Source organism: Trypanosoma theileri, assembly GCF_002087225.1.
Source record: "Trypanosoma theileri isolate Edinburgh chromosome Unknown TM35_Tth_29_V1, whole genome shotgun sequence".
Lineage (NCBI taxonomy): Eukaryota > Euglenozoa > Kinetoplastea > Trypanosomatida > Trypanosomatidae > Trypanosoma > Trypanosoma theileri.
In genome coordinates this window covers 401,958-420,786 of record NW_021639871.1, presented here as the reverse complement: position 1 = coordinate 420,786, position 18,829 = coordinate 401,958, and the positions used below count along the sequence as shown (strand labels likewise).

At 38.2% G+C, this 18,829-nt stretch overlaps 9 protein-coding genes across 9 annotated transcripts; all 9 read left to right on the top strand.

Moving 5' to 3' along the window:
• Nucleotides 1-128: 128 nt before the first annotated feature.
• Nucleotides 129-1,034, top strand: TM35_000292620 (exosome complex exonuclease; the record flags this gene model as incomplete). The annotated part of the gene is made up of 1 exon (XM_029028419.1): nt 129-1,034. The coding sequence occupies one exon, from the start codon at nt 129-131 to the stop codon at nt 1,032-1,034; it is 906 nt and encodes a 301-aa protein (XP_028880446.1).
• Nucleotides 1,035-1,237: 203 nt separating this feature from the next.
• TM35_000292610 (uncharacterized protein) lies at nt 1,238-2,161 on the top strand (the record flags this gene model as incomplete). Its single annotated transcript, XM_029028418.1, has 1 exon — nt 1,238-2,161. One exon carries the CDS (start codon nt 1,238-1,240, stop codon nt 2,159-2,161), a length of 924 nt encoding a protein of 307 aa, XP_028880445.1.
• Nucleotides 2,162-2,458: 297 nt separating this feature from the next.
• On the top strand, nt 2,459-5,626 carry TM35_000292600 (phosphatidylinositol 3-kinase 2; the record flags this gene model as incomplete). The annotated part of the gene is made up of 1 exon (XM_029028417.1): nt 2,459-5,626. One exon carries the CDS (start codon nt 2,459-2,461, stop codon nt 5,624-5,626), a length of 3,168 nt encoding a protein of 1,055 aa, XP_028880444.1.
• A 631-nt stretch (nt 5,627-6,257) lies between these two features.
• Nucleotides 6,258-6,971, top strand: TM35_000292590 (uncharacterized protein; the record flags this gene model as incomplete). The annotated part of the gene is made up of 1 exon (XM_029028416.1): nt 6,258-6,971. One exon carries the CDS (start codon nt 6,258-6,260, stop codon nt 6,969-6,971), a length of 714 nt encoding a protein of 237 aa, XP_028880443.1.
• A 234-nt stretch (nt 6,972-7,205) lies between these two features.
• TM35_000292580 (putative SNF2 DNA repair protein) lies at nt 7,206-10,466 on the top strand (the record flags this gene model as incomplete). The annotated part of the gene is made up of 1 exon (XM_029028415.1): nt 7,206-10,466. The coding sequence occupies one exon, from the start codon at nt 7,206-7,208 to the stop codon at nt 10,464-10,466; it is 3,261 nt and encodes a 1,086-aa protein (XP_028880442.1).
• A 1,240-nt stretch (nt 10,467-11,706) lies between these two features.
• On the top strand, nt 11,707-13,959 carry TM35_000292570 (uncharacterized protein; the record flags this gene model as incomplete). The annotated part of the gene is made up of 1 exon (XM_029028414.1): nt 11,707-13,959. One exon carries the CDS (start codon nt 11,707-11,709, stop codon nt 13,957-13,959), a length of 2,253 nt encoding a protein of 750 aa, XP_028880441.1.
• A 225-nt stretch (nt 13,960-14,184) lies between these two features.
• Nucleotides 14,185-14,757, top strand: TM35_000292560 (ADP-ribosylation factor-like protein 16; the record flags this gene model as incomplete). The annotated part of the gene is made up of 1 exon (XM_029028413.1): nt 14,185-14,757. One exon carries the CDS (start codon nt 14,185-14,187, stop codon nt 14,755-14,757), a length of 573 nt encoding a protein of 190 aa, XP_028880440.1.
• A 1,395-nt stretch (nt 14,758-16,152) lies between these two features.
• TM35_000292550 (leucine-rich repeat protein (LRRP)) lies at nt 16,153-17,229 on the top strand (the record flags this gene model as incomplete). The annotated part of the gene is made up of 1 exon (XM_029028412.1): nt 16,153-17,229. The coding sequence occupies one exon, from the start codon at nt 16,153-16,155 to the stop codon at nt 17,227-17,229; it is 1,077 nt and encodes a 358-aa protein (XP_028880439.1).
• A 546-nt stretch (nt 17,230-17,775) lies between these two features.
• TM35_000292540 (uncharacterized protein) lies at nt 17,776-18,603 on the top strand (the record flags this gene model as incomplete). Its single annotated transcript, XM_029028411.1, has 1 exon — nt 17,776-18,603. One exon carries the CDS (start codon nt 17,776-17,778, stop codon nt 18,601-18,603), a length of 828 nt encoding a protein of 275 aa, XP_028880438.1.
• Nucleotides 18,604-18,829: the final 226 nt, after the last annotated feature.

Sequence of the window (18,829 nt, the reverse complement as noted above, 5' to 3'; positions counted from 1 at the left end):
ATATATATATATATATATATATATATATTGCTGGGGTGTTTTTCTTTTTTTGTTTCCCTTGAAAAAAGTTTGACGTTATTTATCTCTCTCTTTATATATATTTTTTTATTTCTTTCTTGTTTTTAGCTATGAGCGATACGACTTGCATCGTTGGTGATTCCATATGTGGTTCTGTCGGTATTTCAAAGTTCTCTAGCTTAAGTGATGATGTTTTTCTCAGAGGTTACAGTACTTATGAAGGCGAACATCCAAATGAAGCTGCAGCCGCACAGGAGGGAGGAGGCGAAATTGTGGCTGCCATTAATGGACTGATAGAAGTTACTGATCGTGTTGTTTCTGTAAAAGGAATGTCATCCCGTTATCATCCTGAAATAGGTGACATTGTAATAGGACGGGTAAAGGAAGTAAGTGGAAATCGTTGGCGTATCGATATTGGAGCTTATCAAGACGCGGTGATGTTGTTATCTAATGTGACTGAACCTGGAGGTATACTCAGAAGAAGGGGAAGAAGTGACGAACTCAGTATGAGACAAATAATTGACCAGGATGAACTAGTTGTGGCGGAAGTGCAGCGTATCTCTTCGGATGGTGTTGCGTCCCTCCATACTCGATCTGGTGAAAAGTATGGGAAGTTATCTGTTCTTGGTACGTTTGTTTCGGTCTCTCCAGCTCTTGTAAAACGTGCCAAACATCAGTTTTTTACTGTTGATTCATTTCCTGTAAATGTTATTCTGGGTATAAACGGAATGATATGGATCTCCCCAGATGCTCAACCAAAAGATTCAAATGATGTTTCTCTCCCTCTAAATGAAGAAGATGATGTTGATGTGAGACGCGGCATCGCACGTGTTGCGAACTGTATTAGGATTATGAATGGCACCCGACTTCCAATTTTTGCTAAATCCATTAATGCTGCGGTTAAATCCTCTATTGATTTGGGACTTAGTCCTTTTGAAATTCTACAACAGTCAAATTACGATCAGATAACAACAGCCGTCTTGGAAAATATAACAACGCGAAAACACTTACTGTAATAGGAGCTTGTGTTTTTTTATTTTGTTTTTGTTTTTTTCGTAATCTTATTTTATGTTTTTTTTTTTTTTTTTTTTTTTTTTTATATGTGCCTTTTTTATTATTATCTTTCTTATTATATGTCTGGAACTTTCAGATAAAATGTCTTTTTTTTTATTTTATTTTATTTTTCTGTTTTGAAAAAACCATTACCGAGAAAATGAGGATGAATGCTAGACGTGGTCGTTATGCGTTGATTTTACTTGGTGTGGTTTATTTGATAGTTATTGCTGCATTGCTGTATGACGACACAGCACAAAAAAAGGCGATTACGTTACCTCATGGCGAATCACGTATCGAATCAGCGTATCGTAATACACGAAACCTTATCATGATTCCTGGTCATGGGGTTCTTAACTCCTTGAGTGCATCTGATTGGAGAAGTGGGAATAATTGGGGCTTGGAGCCACATCAGCTTCGTGATGGTGTTTCTTTGCCTCTTTGTTTTGCTTCTCATATCCGGCGTGGTTTACAGATTCTTAAAGAAGACATTAACTCTTCGCTTCTTATTTTTTCAGGTGGTCAGACACGCGATGGAACTGGACCACGAAGTGAAGGACTTAGTTACTATCTTGTGGCAGAGGAGACAGAACTGTTTGGTCTTTTTGATTCAGTAGTTGAAAGAAAATATGTTTTGCAAAAACGAATTTTTGCGGAAGAATTTGCTAGGGATTCTTATGAAAATTTGTTATTTAGTATTGCGCGGTATTACGAAATAACGGGTCAATTTCCTGAGAGAATAATTGTCGTGGGTTGGAAACACAAAGAAAAACGATTTTCTACTTATCATAGAGAGGCACTGCGTTTTCCACGAAGCAGGTTTACGTATATTGGTCTTGATTTTGAAGATGCTGGTGTATTTGTGAACGATTTGGAACCATATCGAAAAGCTTTGCCTTACAGTGATTCCAATGCTCTAGCTCTTGTCACTGAGGATATGTACCTTTGTAACTCCGGAAAACGGACTAGAGCCAAGAGAAATCCTCAATTTCGGGTTCCCCCCTACGAATTGAGCTGTCCCCCTCTTCGTCCTTTGTTGCGTTACTGTGGGCCCCAACTGATTGATAAGAAAATGGTTCCGTGGGGATAATTGGAATATTCTTCGTCTTTCTTTTGTCTTTGAAATTGGCTCTGTATCTTTCTTAAATTTATGACACCTGAAAAAATTCCCAGAATTTTTTTTTCTGGGGGTAAGACTGGGTGGGGGGGGGTGGGATTGCTTTTCTCCCTTGTTTTTGTTTTTATTTCTCTCTCTCTCTCTCCATATATATATATATATATATATATATATATATATATATCTTAATATGTTTGTATGTGTCTCTTTGTTGTAATTTCCTTTTGTTCCGTTTTTTTTTTTTTTTTTACGTTTGAAAGGCGTGGTTCAATGGCTTCACCCAGAAATATTCTTCAAAGTAAGGGTATAAATATTGAAGAGGCATTGGAAGCGGATGATTATTTTGAAGTTGATGCCACAGAAGAATTTGAGCGACTAGTTGAGAGTAGTAAAAGGACGAAACGAAATGTGACAGAAATATCTAATGTCATTAATACTATTATTTTTCAAGAGAAGGATGAGGATACAGAAAGTGATATTAAATCTATTATCGAATATATTACAGGTTCAGAATCACATTGGTGCAGTAATGGTCCCGAAGTTAATGAGTTCAGAATGTTTCTCGCTGCGTCATTTCAACATGAGTGGGATGAGTTTCAAAAAGTAAATCCTTCCGTTTCTCTTTCACGTGCCATGCGTACTCTACCACAATGTTTTTCTCTTCCATCCTTGCAAAAAACACAATTGGAAATGTTAACACGTCTGAGTCCTAGAAAATTAGGTCAAAGCTTTGGTATAGTTTTACTTCGTATTTGGTATGTAGATCTCGCTGGATGCACATGTTCTTCATTACGGGAGTTCCCGTTTGATATGAAAGCCTTAGAAGCAATTAGGACAACAATGGAACGCCTATTTTCTGTTACCAACTTTGATAAAAGTAAAAATAGAGGACTTGTTTATATTTTTAGAATACAGGGCCGAAAGGAATATGTGTATGGTGAGGAAATACTAATAAATTTTCGCTACATAAGGGATTGTGTAACGCAGCAGCGCGAAATTAACGTAGTTGTGGAATCCCATAAGGAGACACTATTTACTGATCCTCTATTTGTTCCCTCTTACCCATCAGTTGTAATGATAGATAAGAATGAGTTAAATTTTAACAAGGAAAGTCTTGCTACCGTTAATCATCAATCAGAAATCAGTTTATGGGATCTTAATGACAACCTAATTATAGAATCTATTGATAGTCTTCAGAACCTTGTTTTTTCACAAGAAAGAGCGAAAGAAGAAGGAGTTCGTGAAGGGGATTCTTTATATATATCAATACTTGTAGAAGTTTATTTTGGTGGTAAGTTATGTTGTTTACCTCAAATGACGAAATGGGTATCATGCCGTGATGTGATTGGTTCGAAAGAACTTACTTCTTCTTCTTCTAGTGTTAATTGGAAGGGAGATAATAGGTTGAAATTTGGTCTATTGCTCTCAGATGCCCCACGTGAACTTAAACTATGTATAACTGTTATTGCCACATGTGGTGAAAGAATAAATAGTGTAGTATCCCTTAGCGCTGAAGAAATTCTTCAAATAGCAGAGGAACTTCCTTCTGTAAGAAAAAGTGATGAGTATCATGTGAGTCCCATATTCTTTCTTGGTTCAGCTTCATTGCAGTTTTTTGATTATCTTGCACGTATGAGAATGGGGAGAATAGAACTGAATCTGTGGAATACACGAAATAAGGCGAACCCAATGTCTCCTTCTTTAATGAATTCAGATAAAAATAGTATTTCTCTTTCTTTGGTCTTTCCTACATTTACCCATGTGGTACGTATCCCAAGTGGCAAACCTCCAGTTCAAAAGAGACGTGATTGGGAACAGCAGTTTTTTGATCGTGAATTTCATCTCCCTGATTCCCTACGGAAAAATAAGATTGAACAATTAAAACAAGTCAAAAGAATTCTTAGCAGTGATCCATTGTCGAAACTTACACCAAGTGATGAAGTGCTCCTATGGAAATACCGTGAAGAACTTGTTTTACACCCTAAAGCCCTTGCAAAGTTTCTTCTTGCTGTTAATTGGCTTCAACCTTATGCTGTTTATGAAGCATATTCTCTTATGGAGAGATGGGCTCTACTTCAACCAATTGACGCTCTTGAACTTTTAGACGCACGCTATGTTGATATTAAGGTGAGAGAGCATGCTGTAAAGTTTCTTGATAATATGAGTGATTATGAGCTTAAGGGTTGTGCTTTACAATTAGTACAAGTTCTAAAACACGAACCTTATCATTATTCAGCTTTATCAAGATTTTTACTTCGAAGATCATTACGTTCACCTCATGTAATTGGACACTACGTCTTTTGGTACCTTGTTTCAGAAATGGGTAACTCAAGTATCTGTGAACGTCATGGGCTTCTCTTAGAGGAGCTAATCAGACGCATGCCAGAACGAAGAAGTTATTTACGTCAATTGTATGTTACAGATCTGTTGTTTGAAACTGCCTTACGAGTCAAGGATGCCCAGAAAAGGAATCGTGTTGACTGTCTTAGAGAACACCTCAAAAGCTTACGCTTACCATCTCGTTTTACTCTCGCATTACATCCGTCAATGGAGTGTAGTGGACTTGAAATTGGTAAATGTAATGTCATGGACTCCAAGAAATTTCCCCTTTGGCTTGTATTTCGTAATTATCAAAAGGAAGAAGAACCTTTTTATGCTATTTTTAAGGTTGGAGATGATTTAAGACAAGATTTATTGACTCTTCAGCTTTTGGAACTGATGGATTCTCTCTGGAAGTCCTGTGGGTTACATCTCCACATTATTCCTTATGGTTGTGTTGCTACTGGTGCAGGTGTTGGGATGATAGAAGTCGTACTTAATAGCGATACTATAGCTAACATAACTCGCAAAGATGGTGGTGCACAAGCCGCCTTTAGTGAAGAGCCATTAATGAATTGGCTAAGACATTTTAACCGAGAAAGGCAGGATGTAGAAAGATGTCTATGGAATTTTCTTTATAGTGTTGCAGGATACACTGTGGCTACCTACGTCTTGGGTATTGGTGACCGTCACAATGACAATATTATGCTTAGACAAGATGGAACTCTTTTCCATATCGATTTTGGTCATTTCTTGGGAAATTTTAAAACTAAGTTTGGTATCAAAAGAGAAACTGCCCCTTTTATTTTTACTCCCATGTACGCTTACATGTTGGGAGGCCAAAGTAGTCCTATTTATTTGTATTTTGTAGATGTGGCATGTCAAGCATTTAACGTAGTAAGGCGTTTTAGTAGTACATTGATGATTCATTTTTTATTGATGCTGTCAACGGGAATACCAGAGTTACAAAAAGTTGAAGATATAGAGTGGTTGAGAAGTGTTTTGCTTATCGGTCGCACAGATGAGGAAGCCAAGGAACACTATAAAATTCAAATATCTCTTGCTATCGCGAATATCAGAACCCTTTTTAACGATTATATTCATATCATGACACATTAAGAGGATTGTATTTCTTCTTTATTTTCTTTACTGCAGATGTGTGATATATATATATATAATTTTTTTTTTCTCTCTGCAGAGTGGTGTAGATGCGGCAGAAGCTAAGTGTGTTTTTTATTCCACTGACAAACTGTTGTTCATACTTTCTGGTAACTGTCAGTGAATTTGATTAACCCAATGAGGGAGATGCTTTCCCGGCTTCCCAAACATGAATGTGCCAAGTTAAGAACTGTCTCGGTTTCACTTTATCTGTATTTTATGGTTATCCTTGCATTGTTTTTTTTTTTTTTTTTTTTTTTTTTTTTTTTTTTTTTTTTTTTTTTTTTTTTTTTTTTTAAACCTTCATTGATTGCTGAGGTAGTGAGGATTCTGGAAAGCTGATATGATATTCAGACCACATTGTATTGTGTTTTAAAGCAAATGTGGTATATTGGTGACAAATGAAGAACAACGTAAGAATTGTTTTTCTTTTCTTTTTTTTTTTGTTCGACTTATAAAGAGTCTTATCAAGAGAATGAGAGATACAATCTGATATTATTAAAAAGAAAAAAAAAAACAGTGTTTTTCTTTTCTTCTTGTTGTGAAACGTGTTGTTCCTTTTTCTTGAAGGTGACTTTTCTTGGGTTGGATTATGTCGTGGTGGTGTTCCCTCTCGAAGCAGTTGCTGTTGCAAGTTCGCAAGCATCCTGCTGTAGAGAACTATGCTCGTCAAGGAGTAAATTACGTCTGGAATCATCCGTCAAGAAAAAAGGCAGCCACTACATTCTCTAACTCATGGGAGGAGATGCGGAGGCGAATGGAGTCTTCCATTCCAGTATCCAAACAGTCAGGATTTAAGAAAACCAAGGATAGCCCTGGATATACAGCATATATTATTAATATGTGGAACATGTATAAGGGGCGCGTGTTTTCTTTTATTGCTGTGAACTTTATGGGTATTATTTTTTTCTTTCAGTTCGGATCTGCTCTCTGGCCGATGGCAAAACAAATGGTGGCTGGTTTTTTTGATAGGAAGGAAATAAAAATAGCTAGAGATGATAACCCTGTACGTACCATCAAGACACGTCCTGTGAATACTGAGAACCCAGAGAGGGCTGATAAGCAATCTGGTTCGCATCATGAGGACGAATATGAAGGGAAAGTTAAATCTTTAAAGGAATCTCCGTTTAACTTTTTAGACAGCTCTGATGAACACGTACAAAAGTCTATGAAGCAGATGGAGCGTAATATGTTTGGCAACATGGAAAAAGTGGATTTTTCAACCTCTTTTAAATTTCGTATGAGTGAGGATGAGGAGTTCAGGTCATCAGTAGGGAGTAACGTAATAAATGGTTCTTCTCCCTAGTGGTTATTGCGATGGACAGAAAAACCAAATTATTAATATTATTATTATTATTATTATTATTATTATTATTATTATTATTTCATCCACATCTATTTCTTAAATCATACCAAATTGAATGCGGTAGTGCTGGAGCATCCACTAGATTCACATAAAATTTTTTTTTTTTCAATTTTTCCATTTTCCTATAGGAATATTCATATCTTTTTGTTTTCTTCTTGTAGAAGGTTTGCTCTGATGTCTGTTCATTTACATCTCGATGCTGGAACCTTGCAAGCGGTTCTACAAACCGTATGTGTCACAGGGGAGCCAGCCATAATTGCACCATCAGCGTTTGTGGGAGAACTTGACGCTGTAGTCGATGAGGTTAAGAAGTATGGATTGAAACTGGCAAGCATTCCTAGTGGTGGAATAACTATTCTACCACCTATTCCTGTAAGTGATATTGAGCTTTTTGATTTTTGTGCTGAATATTGCAAGGCTCGTACTCAGGAAGAACGTCTGACTGTGCGTCATCAAATAAGCAATTACGCTTTCTCAACAGGTAAACCTGCCTTTACTATGCCTTGTCGACCACTCTATAATCCTGCTGATTACGTTTTGCGTATAGTTCATCTCTGTGCAGAGCTTGCTTCCAGTACAGATGAAGAATATCGAAGAGCCTACGCCACTGCACCACTTCTCCATATTAACCCCGTTCAGAATATTTGTGAAAAATTGCGTAGCATGTTTCAATCTGGTTCTTTTCATACCCAAGCCTGGGCTGTTGAAGAGGAGTCAGAGAGCAAAACTTCAGATGAAGTGAAAGGTGAAGTCCCTTTCATTTCTGATGTCTTTGACCAGGATAACAGTGAGACTGGATCTGAGGTTGTAGATGGTATAGATGATGATCCGACAGGACAGGAGATTGTCGATAACACAACAGGGCCAGTGGGTGAGTATTTATCAGAGAAAGATTTTAAATTGATAACTGAAAGTGGCGTTTTTTATGACGACTCAGGAGAGCGTGTACAGGCTATATATGTGCGGGGTGGTATTAAAAAAGAGATTTGTCATCAAGCATCTGTTGCATTAGAAGCCGCTGCGACAACTAGAAATCTTCGAAAGGCAACAAATGGTGGTAAAACCAATCCAGAAACAGGTATTGTTGGTTATTATGATTATCTTAATAACCCCACTCAACAAAAATGTCGGGAAACAGAGTTTACAAGAAAAAATTGGAGTACTATTGCTGCTCCTTGTGAAGCATTTCTTTTAGCATTAAATAAACTTTATAGTGAATGTGCACCAAAGCATTACAAACTTCAGCGCATCGCTATTCCTCAAAGTTGTCAATTGTTTAATACGGTATTTAGTACCATTACAGTAAATCGAAATTTTCGAACAGCTGTGCATACAGATAAGGGAGATTTTCGAAGTGGTTTAGGTGCCCTTTGTGTAATTGATGGTATATTTGAGGGATGTCATTTAGCCATTAAAAAACTTGGTAAAGCTTTTCGTCTTGAAAAAGGTGATGTATTATTTTTTGATACATCCTTGGAACATGGAAATACTGAGGTACATAGTTTTGATTATTGCTGGAAACGTATAAGTGTTGTTTGTTATCTGCGCACTGGTTTGATGTCCCAACCGTGCGAGATGGAGCGTCGACGACGGCTTAATAAACATCTTTCAAAGCAACTTCTTCTTGAAAAAAGTAGACAAAACATTGTAAATTTAAATGGGGTGGACCCAAAACTTCCTCCCCTATATGTACCCTGGAAACTGATGAGTGTATTATCCCCTGTTCAACAAGCAGCCCTTGGATTTGTAGTAGATCGGTTGAGTAGAGGTAATGGTTGTGTTATTGCATTAACCATGGGACTAGGGAAAACTCTAGTTTCTTTGGCCTTATGTTTTTCACATCTTTATAATCCCAATCCACGTGACATACTTATTATAGCACCCAAGACAGTTCTTACTCATTGGATAGGTGAAAAACAGAAGTGGGAACAGTACGGTCTTGTCTTCCCTGAATTTGTTGTATCAGATGGGACAGACTCCGCATCTTTTGAGGTTGCACTTAAACGATATAAACAACAATTATCTGGAGAGATGCCGAGAACAAGTCATATTTTTGTTATTAATCCTGAATACGTAAAAACAGTTTTAAGGAAACTAACAGGATTTCGTCCGAGCCTTTTGATATTTGATGAGGGTCATCGCGTTTCATCAAAAGGTAATAAATTGAAAGATTCTTTAGAAGGTATGAGGTGTTCAGCGCGTGTTATTCTCTCTGGTACGCCTGTGCAAAATAATGCTGAAGAATTGTACCGACTTATTGGCTGGATAAACCCTGATGTACATTCTGTATTACCACCACGGGTTTTTACCGAATTAGCTGGGTCTATAAATCGTTACATAAATGGGGATGATTCTGCCTTTAACGCTGCCATTTCTGCACAACGTTATATCCAAGAGTGGATGAGTTCTTATGTTTTTAGCGTCATGAAGACAGATCTTCCACCTCTTCAAGACTACATTATTATATGTGGTTTCTCTGGTGTTCAGAAAAAGATGTTTGAAGATCATTTCAATATTAAAAACATTGATGGATGTGCAGCTCTAAAAGCTTCTGAACATCGACCATATCACCTTTCTACACATCCTCTTTGTTTTTTGGGTTTTATATCAGGGGTGTACAAATCTCTTAGTGGAACTCATAAAATGTCAATAGAGATGGAAGAAGAAGAAGAAGAGGAAAAGGAAAAGGAAAAGGAAAAGGAGGATAATACTCAACAATACATACTTAACGATGATGATATAGCATTGGTAGATGAGTGTTTATCATTAGTTAACTCTGGATGTTTATCTGAGTTTGTAAGTCTCAGTGGTAAATTAACAGTTCTTATTTCAATTCTACACGTTATACGAGAGAAAAAAGAAAAGGCAATTATCTTTTCTCAATATGTGGGATCACAAGATTTTATCTCACGAACTTTGACATCATTTGACATTGTCTCTTCTACTATTCGTGCAAGGGACTGTCATGATAGGAGACGGAAAACGATAGAGAGATTTAGAGATGATGAAAATATTACTTGTCTTGTTCTATCTACTCAGATTGGTGCTTACGGTCTTGATTTCACCGCTGCTAATCACGTTATTTTGTGGGATAGTTGGTGGAATCCTCAAGTAGAGTCACAAGCCATTGCACGTGCGTATCGGCGTAATCAGACGAAACCAGTCATTGTGTATCGACTTGCATCCGCGTATGAGGACACTATAATTTTAAAAACGCAAGTACGAAAATTGGCGTTGTTTAGGTGTATTATGAACGAGCAGACATCACGAGCGGTACCTCCTGAAGAATTGCTTGACTGCACTGATACTGAAGAAGATGAACAACGACGCTTTTTATGGTCATCACTTAAGACAAGCCGACTTGAAGGTGGTGTAGCAGCTGTGTCCAAAATATTTCGCCACAGTGATACACTTAGGAGCGAATTATGGGCCTGATCTATGTGTAGTCGTTGTAGTAATAGTAGTAGTAGTAGTAGTTGTTGTTGTTATTGTTGTTATTGCTTTCCCTCCCCCTCCCCTTCTCTCTCTTTTGCACTCTATCACATAGGGTGCCATTATTTGCGGCCCCTTTTTTTTCCCCTTGGTGTATCGTTCTGTGCACAGCCAACTCAGTTTCTTTTTTTTTTTTTTCTTTTATGGGGCTTCAATAATCACGTTTTCCCATGACTTGTAGTAACTCTTTTTATTTCTTTGGGTATATCGGTGCTATCTACATACGTAGCGTAGTATTGATCTTGTTTTCTCTTCTGTGTTTTGTGAAACTGTATTTCCTTTCTTGATGAGTTGAGCGGGACATACTTTTGTCGTTGCAATGAACGATACCCGCTTCACTAATGTTGGCGCACAATTTAATGTACCAGCTCTCATCTGTGTTTTAACCTTCTATGAGACTCGTTTGTTTGTCTTGCAAGGACAAACAGCTGCTTTGGAGAACCTGATTTTAACGAATGTCAAGCGGTTGGCTGAAAATGATAATCAGTTGAAGAAGTATATTGATGATGACCCCCTCATAAAAGTGATGAAGGGATTATGGGGGAATTGAATATTTGAAATGATGCGTTTTGCAAGCCATTATAATATACTCGTCCACTAATGCTACTAGGTGCATGAAAGAGTTACGTTTAGAACGTGACAAGAGAAAAACAAAAAAAGAAAAACATACGTTTGACCAGATAGATTTAGTGTTTTTTTTTGTCGTTGAGGGAATTAATAAGCTTCAAACGGTTGATCAAAAGGTATGCATTGAACGTATCGAGCAGGAGAAAAATGTTAGGGGAAAAACTTGCTGAGGCATCTGTAGAAGTCCTCGTCAAAGATTATATCAATGGAAAGACATTAACAGACCACATTACACACACCACATAGAGAATATATCATGAGATACATGGATATATTGGATACGAGTGCAATAAATACTGTGATGAGACAATCGAAAGTACTTGTGAAAATGTTTTGAAGTTTAGACAGCGGCTCGATACAGAAATTGAACAGATATGTCGGGGAGAGAAGAAGTTTTGAAGGGGTCTCCTGAAACCCCTGTCAAGTCAATAAAGGTTGAGACGGTGTAGCAAAAAGATTTTCGTTGTCAAGAAGCAAACACTATAACTCATGTATATTATGTTTCTTTTTTTCTTTTTTTTTTGAATTCCTATTTTTTTTTTTTTCTTTAAATAGTATGAGCTCCTTTGCTGAAGCAAAGGATGTATTTAAAAAAGGACAAAAGATTTCCCTTACCCCAAGGGTGACAGCCCGTCTACTACTAAAGTTAAAAGCTGCAAGAAGGCGTTTGGATAAATTGGCAGCATTACGCGGGGATCCACAACTATCTGCAGACAGACTGCGCTCCTCTCCTCTGTTTAATCATTGGCCTTTGAGTGCCCTCTCCGAAATTCGCCAGAAGATGGTCTTGGAAGTGTATCGCAAAGGTGATGTAATCGTTTACAGTGAGGAGCCTAGTAGAGTTTCATCTCTCTTTTGGATAGTCTCAGGGAAATTAACGGAGGTACTTGGTAAAAGCGAGATGTATTTTATGGAATCTACTGAACCAAACAGCGATTCTACTCCTGTGGAAAAAAATAGCAATTTTTCATTCTTAAGCAAAACTTATCCATTAAACCTCCCTGACAGTCTCATGAGATTCAGTGCTGGTCAGTTTGCCACAGGTGAACGATTGTTTCTCGGTGTGGGATACCGTAGGACTATTCGTTGTGAAAGTGGTGTCATAGTTTTTCAAGTACCTTTTACGGTAGTGAAAGATATACAAAAAAAGTGGGGTGTGCCATTAGAAACAACTTTAATAGCTGCTAAAGAAATTGTTAAACGACAAATGTCTAGAGCGAATGAAAAGCCATCGTTGGAGTCTGCTTTGTTTCATAACCCAGTATTGCGTGGAATGGATACATCTACTCTTGGTATATTGTGGATTCGTTTGTCTCCTCTGGTCATATGTAAAGATGAAACTCTATGTGCAGATGTTTTCACTTCAGATAGGATATATTTTCTTCAATCAGGACGCATGCGTGTTCCAGGGAGAAACAGTGGGAGAGGCCAAGATGTTGTCTCTAGTGGTAGTTCTTTCGGCTTGAACAGTTTTGTGCAATTTGAGGCTCCGTATGATTATGGGGAACAACGCCGTGTCGTCGCTTCAAGGTTCTCCCAGCTGTGGGGAATAACTCTGAGTGCTTTTATGGAAATTGTAAGTGAAAATGAGTGGAAACGATGTGCAGAAATAGCCAAGAAAACAATACAGTTTGGAGTTGATTATAAGGTTTTAAGGAAGTCCCCTGTATTGTCACACTTACCCGAGTCTGCTGCCATTTTGCTTGCAAAACGGATGCAACTGCGTGTTGTGCGACCTGGTGAATGTATTTTAACTGCTGATGAATGTCCATGTGAAGCTATTATCGTCTTGATTGGAGCAACGTATGTTACGAAGAAACGTCCTTTTGCAGAGGGTTCTGCTGATGAGAAGGTAGTAAAAAAAAGTGTTTCCTGTGGTGTTCCTCTTGCCGTCGCGGAATGCGTGTCAGAAAGAAGGATAAAGTATGGACTCTTCGCATCTACTGCTGCAATCATCTTTAGTCTTACGCATAATGCAATTATGGATATTGTGAATGAGTGTAAGGAGGTACGCGACGTAACAGTAATTACGGAGGCAGCTATAACACAGTTAGATGGTCCGAAAGCATATCGCTCTGCAGAACAGATAGTAAACAAGGCTCAGGATGATGCGGCGCAGCGTGTGAAGAGATATGCAAATGAGCAGAATAGTAAAATGGAGTTATTGAATGCTGAAAACAACAAGAGTGACTCTAAAAACGCTGATGTTGATGTTGATCGGATAATCCAGCTGCGCGCCCAAGTGTTGTCAACTCTCAGCACTCAGGTGTGCAGTTTGCGTCCTAGTATGTGGGGAATGGGGAAAATCGGGCTTCAGTATGATGTCGCTTCAAGTTCAGTTATGCGAGATGTACAACACGAAAATTCAAAGAATTCCCGCCGCACAAAGTCTTGTTTTACCATTGATGAGAAAGGCCGCGTTGTTTTTTGCGAGGACGGAGCTGTATCAGTTGGAAACTTAGTCCATACTGAAAAGAAAACCCCTCTGACGAAAATGATGAAATTAAAAGAAGAAACAAAGGAGGGAGAGCAGAAAGGTTATGCTGAAAGTATTGCACCTCCTCAAGTGTTGCTGAAGAGAGATATCGCAAAGAATATTCACCGCACCCCACACTCCTCTGCCCTGCGATGTGTTCCTCATGTGAAGTTCACTGCCGTCACGGCCCGATCTCCGGCGTCTCAAAGAGTAATGGCGCTGCGAGTGGAGGCGGAGAAATTGCAGGATGAGACTGACAAGGTGCTTAGTCTTCCGCTTGGATTTTTTTCGGCCCGTCAACGTGGTAGAGGCCCCCCATATGCTTCTATGTAAGAAAACAAAAAAAAAAAAAAAATAAACAAGAAGAATAATACAAAACAAAAACAGGAATAGCGATTCTTCATTAGATGTTATTGGCTTCTTGTGTGCTTTTTTTTTTCTCTGATTTTTTTTTTTTTTCCCCACCGTAACCCTCACCAAATTAACAACAACAAAAAAAAAAAAAAAAACAATGATAAGTTGATTCCCTTCTTATTTCTCTCTTGTAGGAGTGAACTAATGTCAGAGACGCTAATCGTGTACGTCCTAGGCCCATCAGCCTCAGGGAAAACAAGCCTTTTACAGCAACTCTCTCGCATGTGTGAGAGTAAGACGATAAGGTCTCATCCTGTGCATTACCCTTCAACACAAGGACAAGATCTCTACTCGATTGTTGTACATGCACCAAAGCAGAAAAGCATTTCTTGTAGAGTTGAGCTACGTGAACTGGGAGGAGAAATGGTCACAATGTGGGAAAAATTTCTTGAGTTACCGATGAAATCTACTCAAATTGAATGCAGAACAAAATATGCATTGATGTTTGTAGTTGATGCCTTAACCCCTCATTTACTTCCTCAGGCGTCTGTTGTTTTCAGTAAATTAAAAAACTTCGATGGGGTATGTAAAGAATGGCCTGCTATAGTCATGCTCAACAAAGTAGCTGCTAGGAATGCAATAACGGAAAGAGAAGTAGAGTTTTTCTTTTCAGGAGTTGGTTGCGAAAAGGTACAAATTCTTTCGGTTGATTCTTGGAATGGTCTTGGACTTGGGGATGTATTGGAGTGGATCAAGCATGTAGCCTTCTCTTGTTAAGGATATTATGAAAGAGAGAGAAAGGGAGTACTTTATGCTTTTTTTTTTTATGTTATTTTCTTTGTATACTCTCTTTTTTCTTCACTTCTTGAAAAAAGAAAAAGAATCCACTGATAGGGCTTTAAAATCCTATACATCCTCCCTTTCTTTCTTAAGAGTGCTGAAGTGAGGTGAATTTCCAGAGAAACAAAGTAATGGTTTTGTGGTTCACTCATTCTGTCTCTTGTTGGAGCAAAACATACTTGGGTTGAGATAGCGGTGGTAGGGAGAAACTCACATGTTGCGATGTCATCATACTATCTTCTTGGGAAAAGTCAAAAATAGAGGGAACTGCTACTTGTAAGGGTTGTTTCTGTTGTGAGAATGAAAGTGGTGAGAGTCCTATTAGGTTATGTTGTCTCCTTGGAAGATTAGCAACACAAGAAATAATTCTTCCTTACATCTCACATTCAAAGAGGGGTGGGGGAAAAAAAATAATAAAAGGTATTCTCCTATCGAGATCATGTGACTTTACGGAATCCATTTTATTTCGTTACGTGCAAAAGGCGTATTTTTAACTCAGCTACACTTAGAGAAGGGTTTGTCAAGGAGGGGTATGAACTTTTTTTTTGCTACACACACCCTCCTTAAGAGTTTGTAATGTATGTCCACAAAGGAGATGCCCATTTCCTTTTCGTTTCTTCATTTTGTTCTCTTTTAATTAGTCAAAGGTGTACTCCGTGCGACACCAACCATTACGTTTTTTTTTTTTTTTCTCTCCTCGGTGTGAGAATCACGCATGATGGTCTGTTTCTTTGCAAACTGCCTGTTTTTTTTTTTTTTTTTGTTGTTGTTGTTGTTGTTTCTTTTTTTGGTGTGCGTGTGTGTGTGAGTGTTTTCGATTAAATTTCTTGTGGCGAAGTTGCATGAAGGGTTCCAATGAAGGGAAATATTTCTTTGTTTGCCGAGGACTGAGAAACAAATTACAGTCTTGGAATGCTCCCCTTCTACATGGGATGAATGATTAGAAATGGAAGAACGTGAGTTATTGTATTGGTGGATTATGTAGAGTGGATCACCGTCAATTGTAGTGATTTATTCTTCCTTATTTGTGTATTCTCTCTGTGCTTAAGGGTACTGTTTTTTTTTTTTTATTTTTTCCTTTGTTGTTGTTGTTGTTGTTGTTGTTGTTGTTGTTTTTCTTTTTGTTGGAATTTTTGTTCCTCTTCGCTTGGTTTATTCTGATAAGTTACACGTAAAGAAATGTATAAGATAGAAAATCAGTCAGGTCTGTCTTTTCGCCAAGAGATCCTAAGTGAGGTTTGCAGATTTCTGCCTTCACATCCTCTGGCATTTATAATAGCGTCTCCTACTATTAGACAGGTGGTTGAGCGTATCTATTGTGAATCATTGCTTATGAACGCGGTATCCCTAAACAAAACAGGAAAAATCCCTGAGTATGGACAACGAATACCACAAAATGGTGCATGGTGTGGTCAGGTGTCTAGTCTGAGGTGTTCACTATGGTGGATTCGTCGACTAGCGAAATTATATGATGGCAAATTATCGGCACTTTCTTTCGCATGTAGAAGTTCAATAGCTGATCTCACAGAAGTTGAGAACCTGAGTGGTCTTCTCTCATTATTTATGCCGGAAGCTATAATACTAAACAAAACTCTGGTCCCTCTTGGATCTTGTCCTACCCTAGAACATCTTTGGTTACACTCATGTCGTGGTTTTACAAGGGTTGAGCCATTATCTCAGTTACAATCACTTAAGACCCTTAATTTATCCAATACTGGAGTAACAGATGATGGTCTTAGTGCACTTACTGCTTGTCGTTCTCTGGAAGACTTAGATCTTTCCGGTTGCGGTTTTATATGTGCCCTCCCATTCTTAAAAGACATGAACCGTCTTCGCGTATTAAAGATACGGGACTCTGGAGCTACAGATCGTGCAATGGCTGTTATTGGTACAGTCTCTGAACTATTGCAATTAGACATTTCTGGGTGTATACTCGTGACCTCTTTAAATCCCTTACGTAAACTGAAAAAACTTGAATGGCTCAATGCTACTTGGTGTGGTCTGTGTGATAAAGGTATAGAAGAAATCTCACACTGCGAGGCCCTTGAGTTTTTGAGCATGGCACGTTGCTGGGATATCCGTAATGTAAATATTTTGGGTTTCCTACACAATCTTCGTATACTTGATCTTCATGGAACAAATGTGGATGATGAAGGTATTGCCGGTCTTTCACGATGTGAGTCATTGACTATTCTTTGTCTTAGCGGATGTTTCTCCGTACGTTCTGTAAGTATTCTTGCAAAAATACCAGCTTTAAAGGAGATTGATGTTTCTTATACCGCTGTAACGGATGAAGGTATCTCATCATTTCCGAATTGGGTGTGCATTACAAGGAAGCCTCTCCGTATTCTCTCACGCAACCCCTCCGTGATGTTTGTCGAGTCTAGACGACATTCTTGTCATCGATAAAAGAATAATTTTTCCTTTATTGTTTTCTTTTATTCTGCTTTTCTTTTTCCTTGTGCTTTATATATATATATATATATATATATATATATATTAATTTGTTTCTGTTTCGTTTGCAGTAGTACTACAATATACTTTTTTTTTGCTTCTGTAAACGTTCTGTTCGATGTATATGCCTTTGCATATATTTAGACTATAGGGTTGTGGGGAACAAAAATTATACAAACTTTTATTATGATCTTGTCACTGAATTTTTTCTGTCAACAAAAATTATGTGGATGGAGTATTTCCTTCCCCTGCTTTATATATGTTTTTCTGTGCACTTTTCCCACAACAGGGTGTGCTAGTGGTGCTTTGATATTGAAACGAGTCGATATCCTTCTACGCAAGTTTTTCTCCTATATTGATTCTCTAAAAAGTTCTGTGTTGAGTCGCGTGTTCAGCATTCGTTTGTAACACCAAATTTGTTGTTTGGTGATATTTATTTATTTATTTATTTTTTTTTTTTTTTTTCTTTCTTCCAATGTTAATATTAACAAGGAAGTGCACATGCATCGCAGACTGCGAGTAGTGGCATTCCCCGCAGCCGGGGCGTCGTGCCCGCAGGCTTTGTGTCTGCCCAGGCGATTCTTCAACATGAACCGCAGCGTCCAAACACGTCTGGAGGCGGAAAATCAGGCGGCTTCACAGCAGCGTACGGACTACGACTTTGACAAGGAGCAGTGGTCCAAGCAGATGCGCTTTGCATCCATGGATTGTATAATGGATCCAGACATCACCCCAATTCGTTATACTTCAATAGGTGGACTCAAGAAGGCGTTTAGACGATTTATGACAATGCGTAAATTAGTTGAACGACGCCCTGATTTTGATGTAGAGGAGCTCAAGAAATTATTTATTCGGTTTAAAACGATATCACATTCCCGAAATCCAGATGATATAAAAACACTACAGCGTGTTACTACTCATGGAGAGGCAAGTCGGATTTCCAAAGAGATAAAATTTAAAATGAATGAGGAATTTGCCAAAAAAAGTTGGAAATCTCTAAAGATGAAGGAGGTTTCTAACACCTATCAGATTGAACTGGACTCTTTTCAACTTGTGAATTGCTACCTGGGACAAATGTCACAGGAAGACTGGCTTCAGATCACATACAGGTGTGAATACCGTGATCGATCTAATGAAGGAGAAGATTGGCAGAAAATGTGCGAATACCCCGTTTTTGAGGTTCGACTTAGTGATGGAGTGCGATCCCCTAATACACATCCATTTATAGTTGTAGGTGTAATGAGAAAAGATGGCACACGGTATGGGAAAGATTCACAGGATGCTGCTGCCTTACGCAAACAGTTTGATCGAACCAGCAAGTGGTTTTAAGGAAGAAATACTTTTAGCGAAGATGGGATAAGAGTGTCGAATACCAAAGGAATTCATTTAGAGATACCTACTGGGTGAGCTATGGGCGAGATTAATATGGGAGACAAATGTGTTCTGTTTATGTCTCGCTAATGATACATTGATCACGTTTGGTTTATAAGATTGTACATATAGGGCCTACCTCATCTTTTCTCTTTTTTTTTTTTTTCTTTTACTTGTTACACTG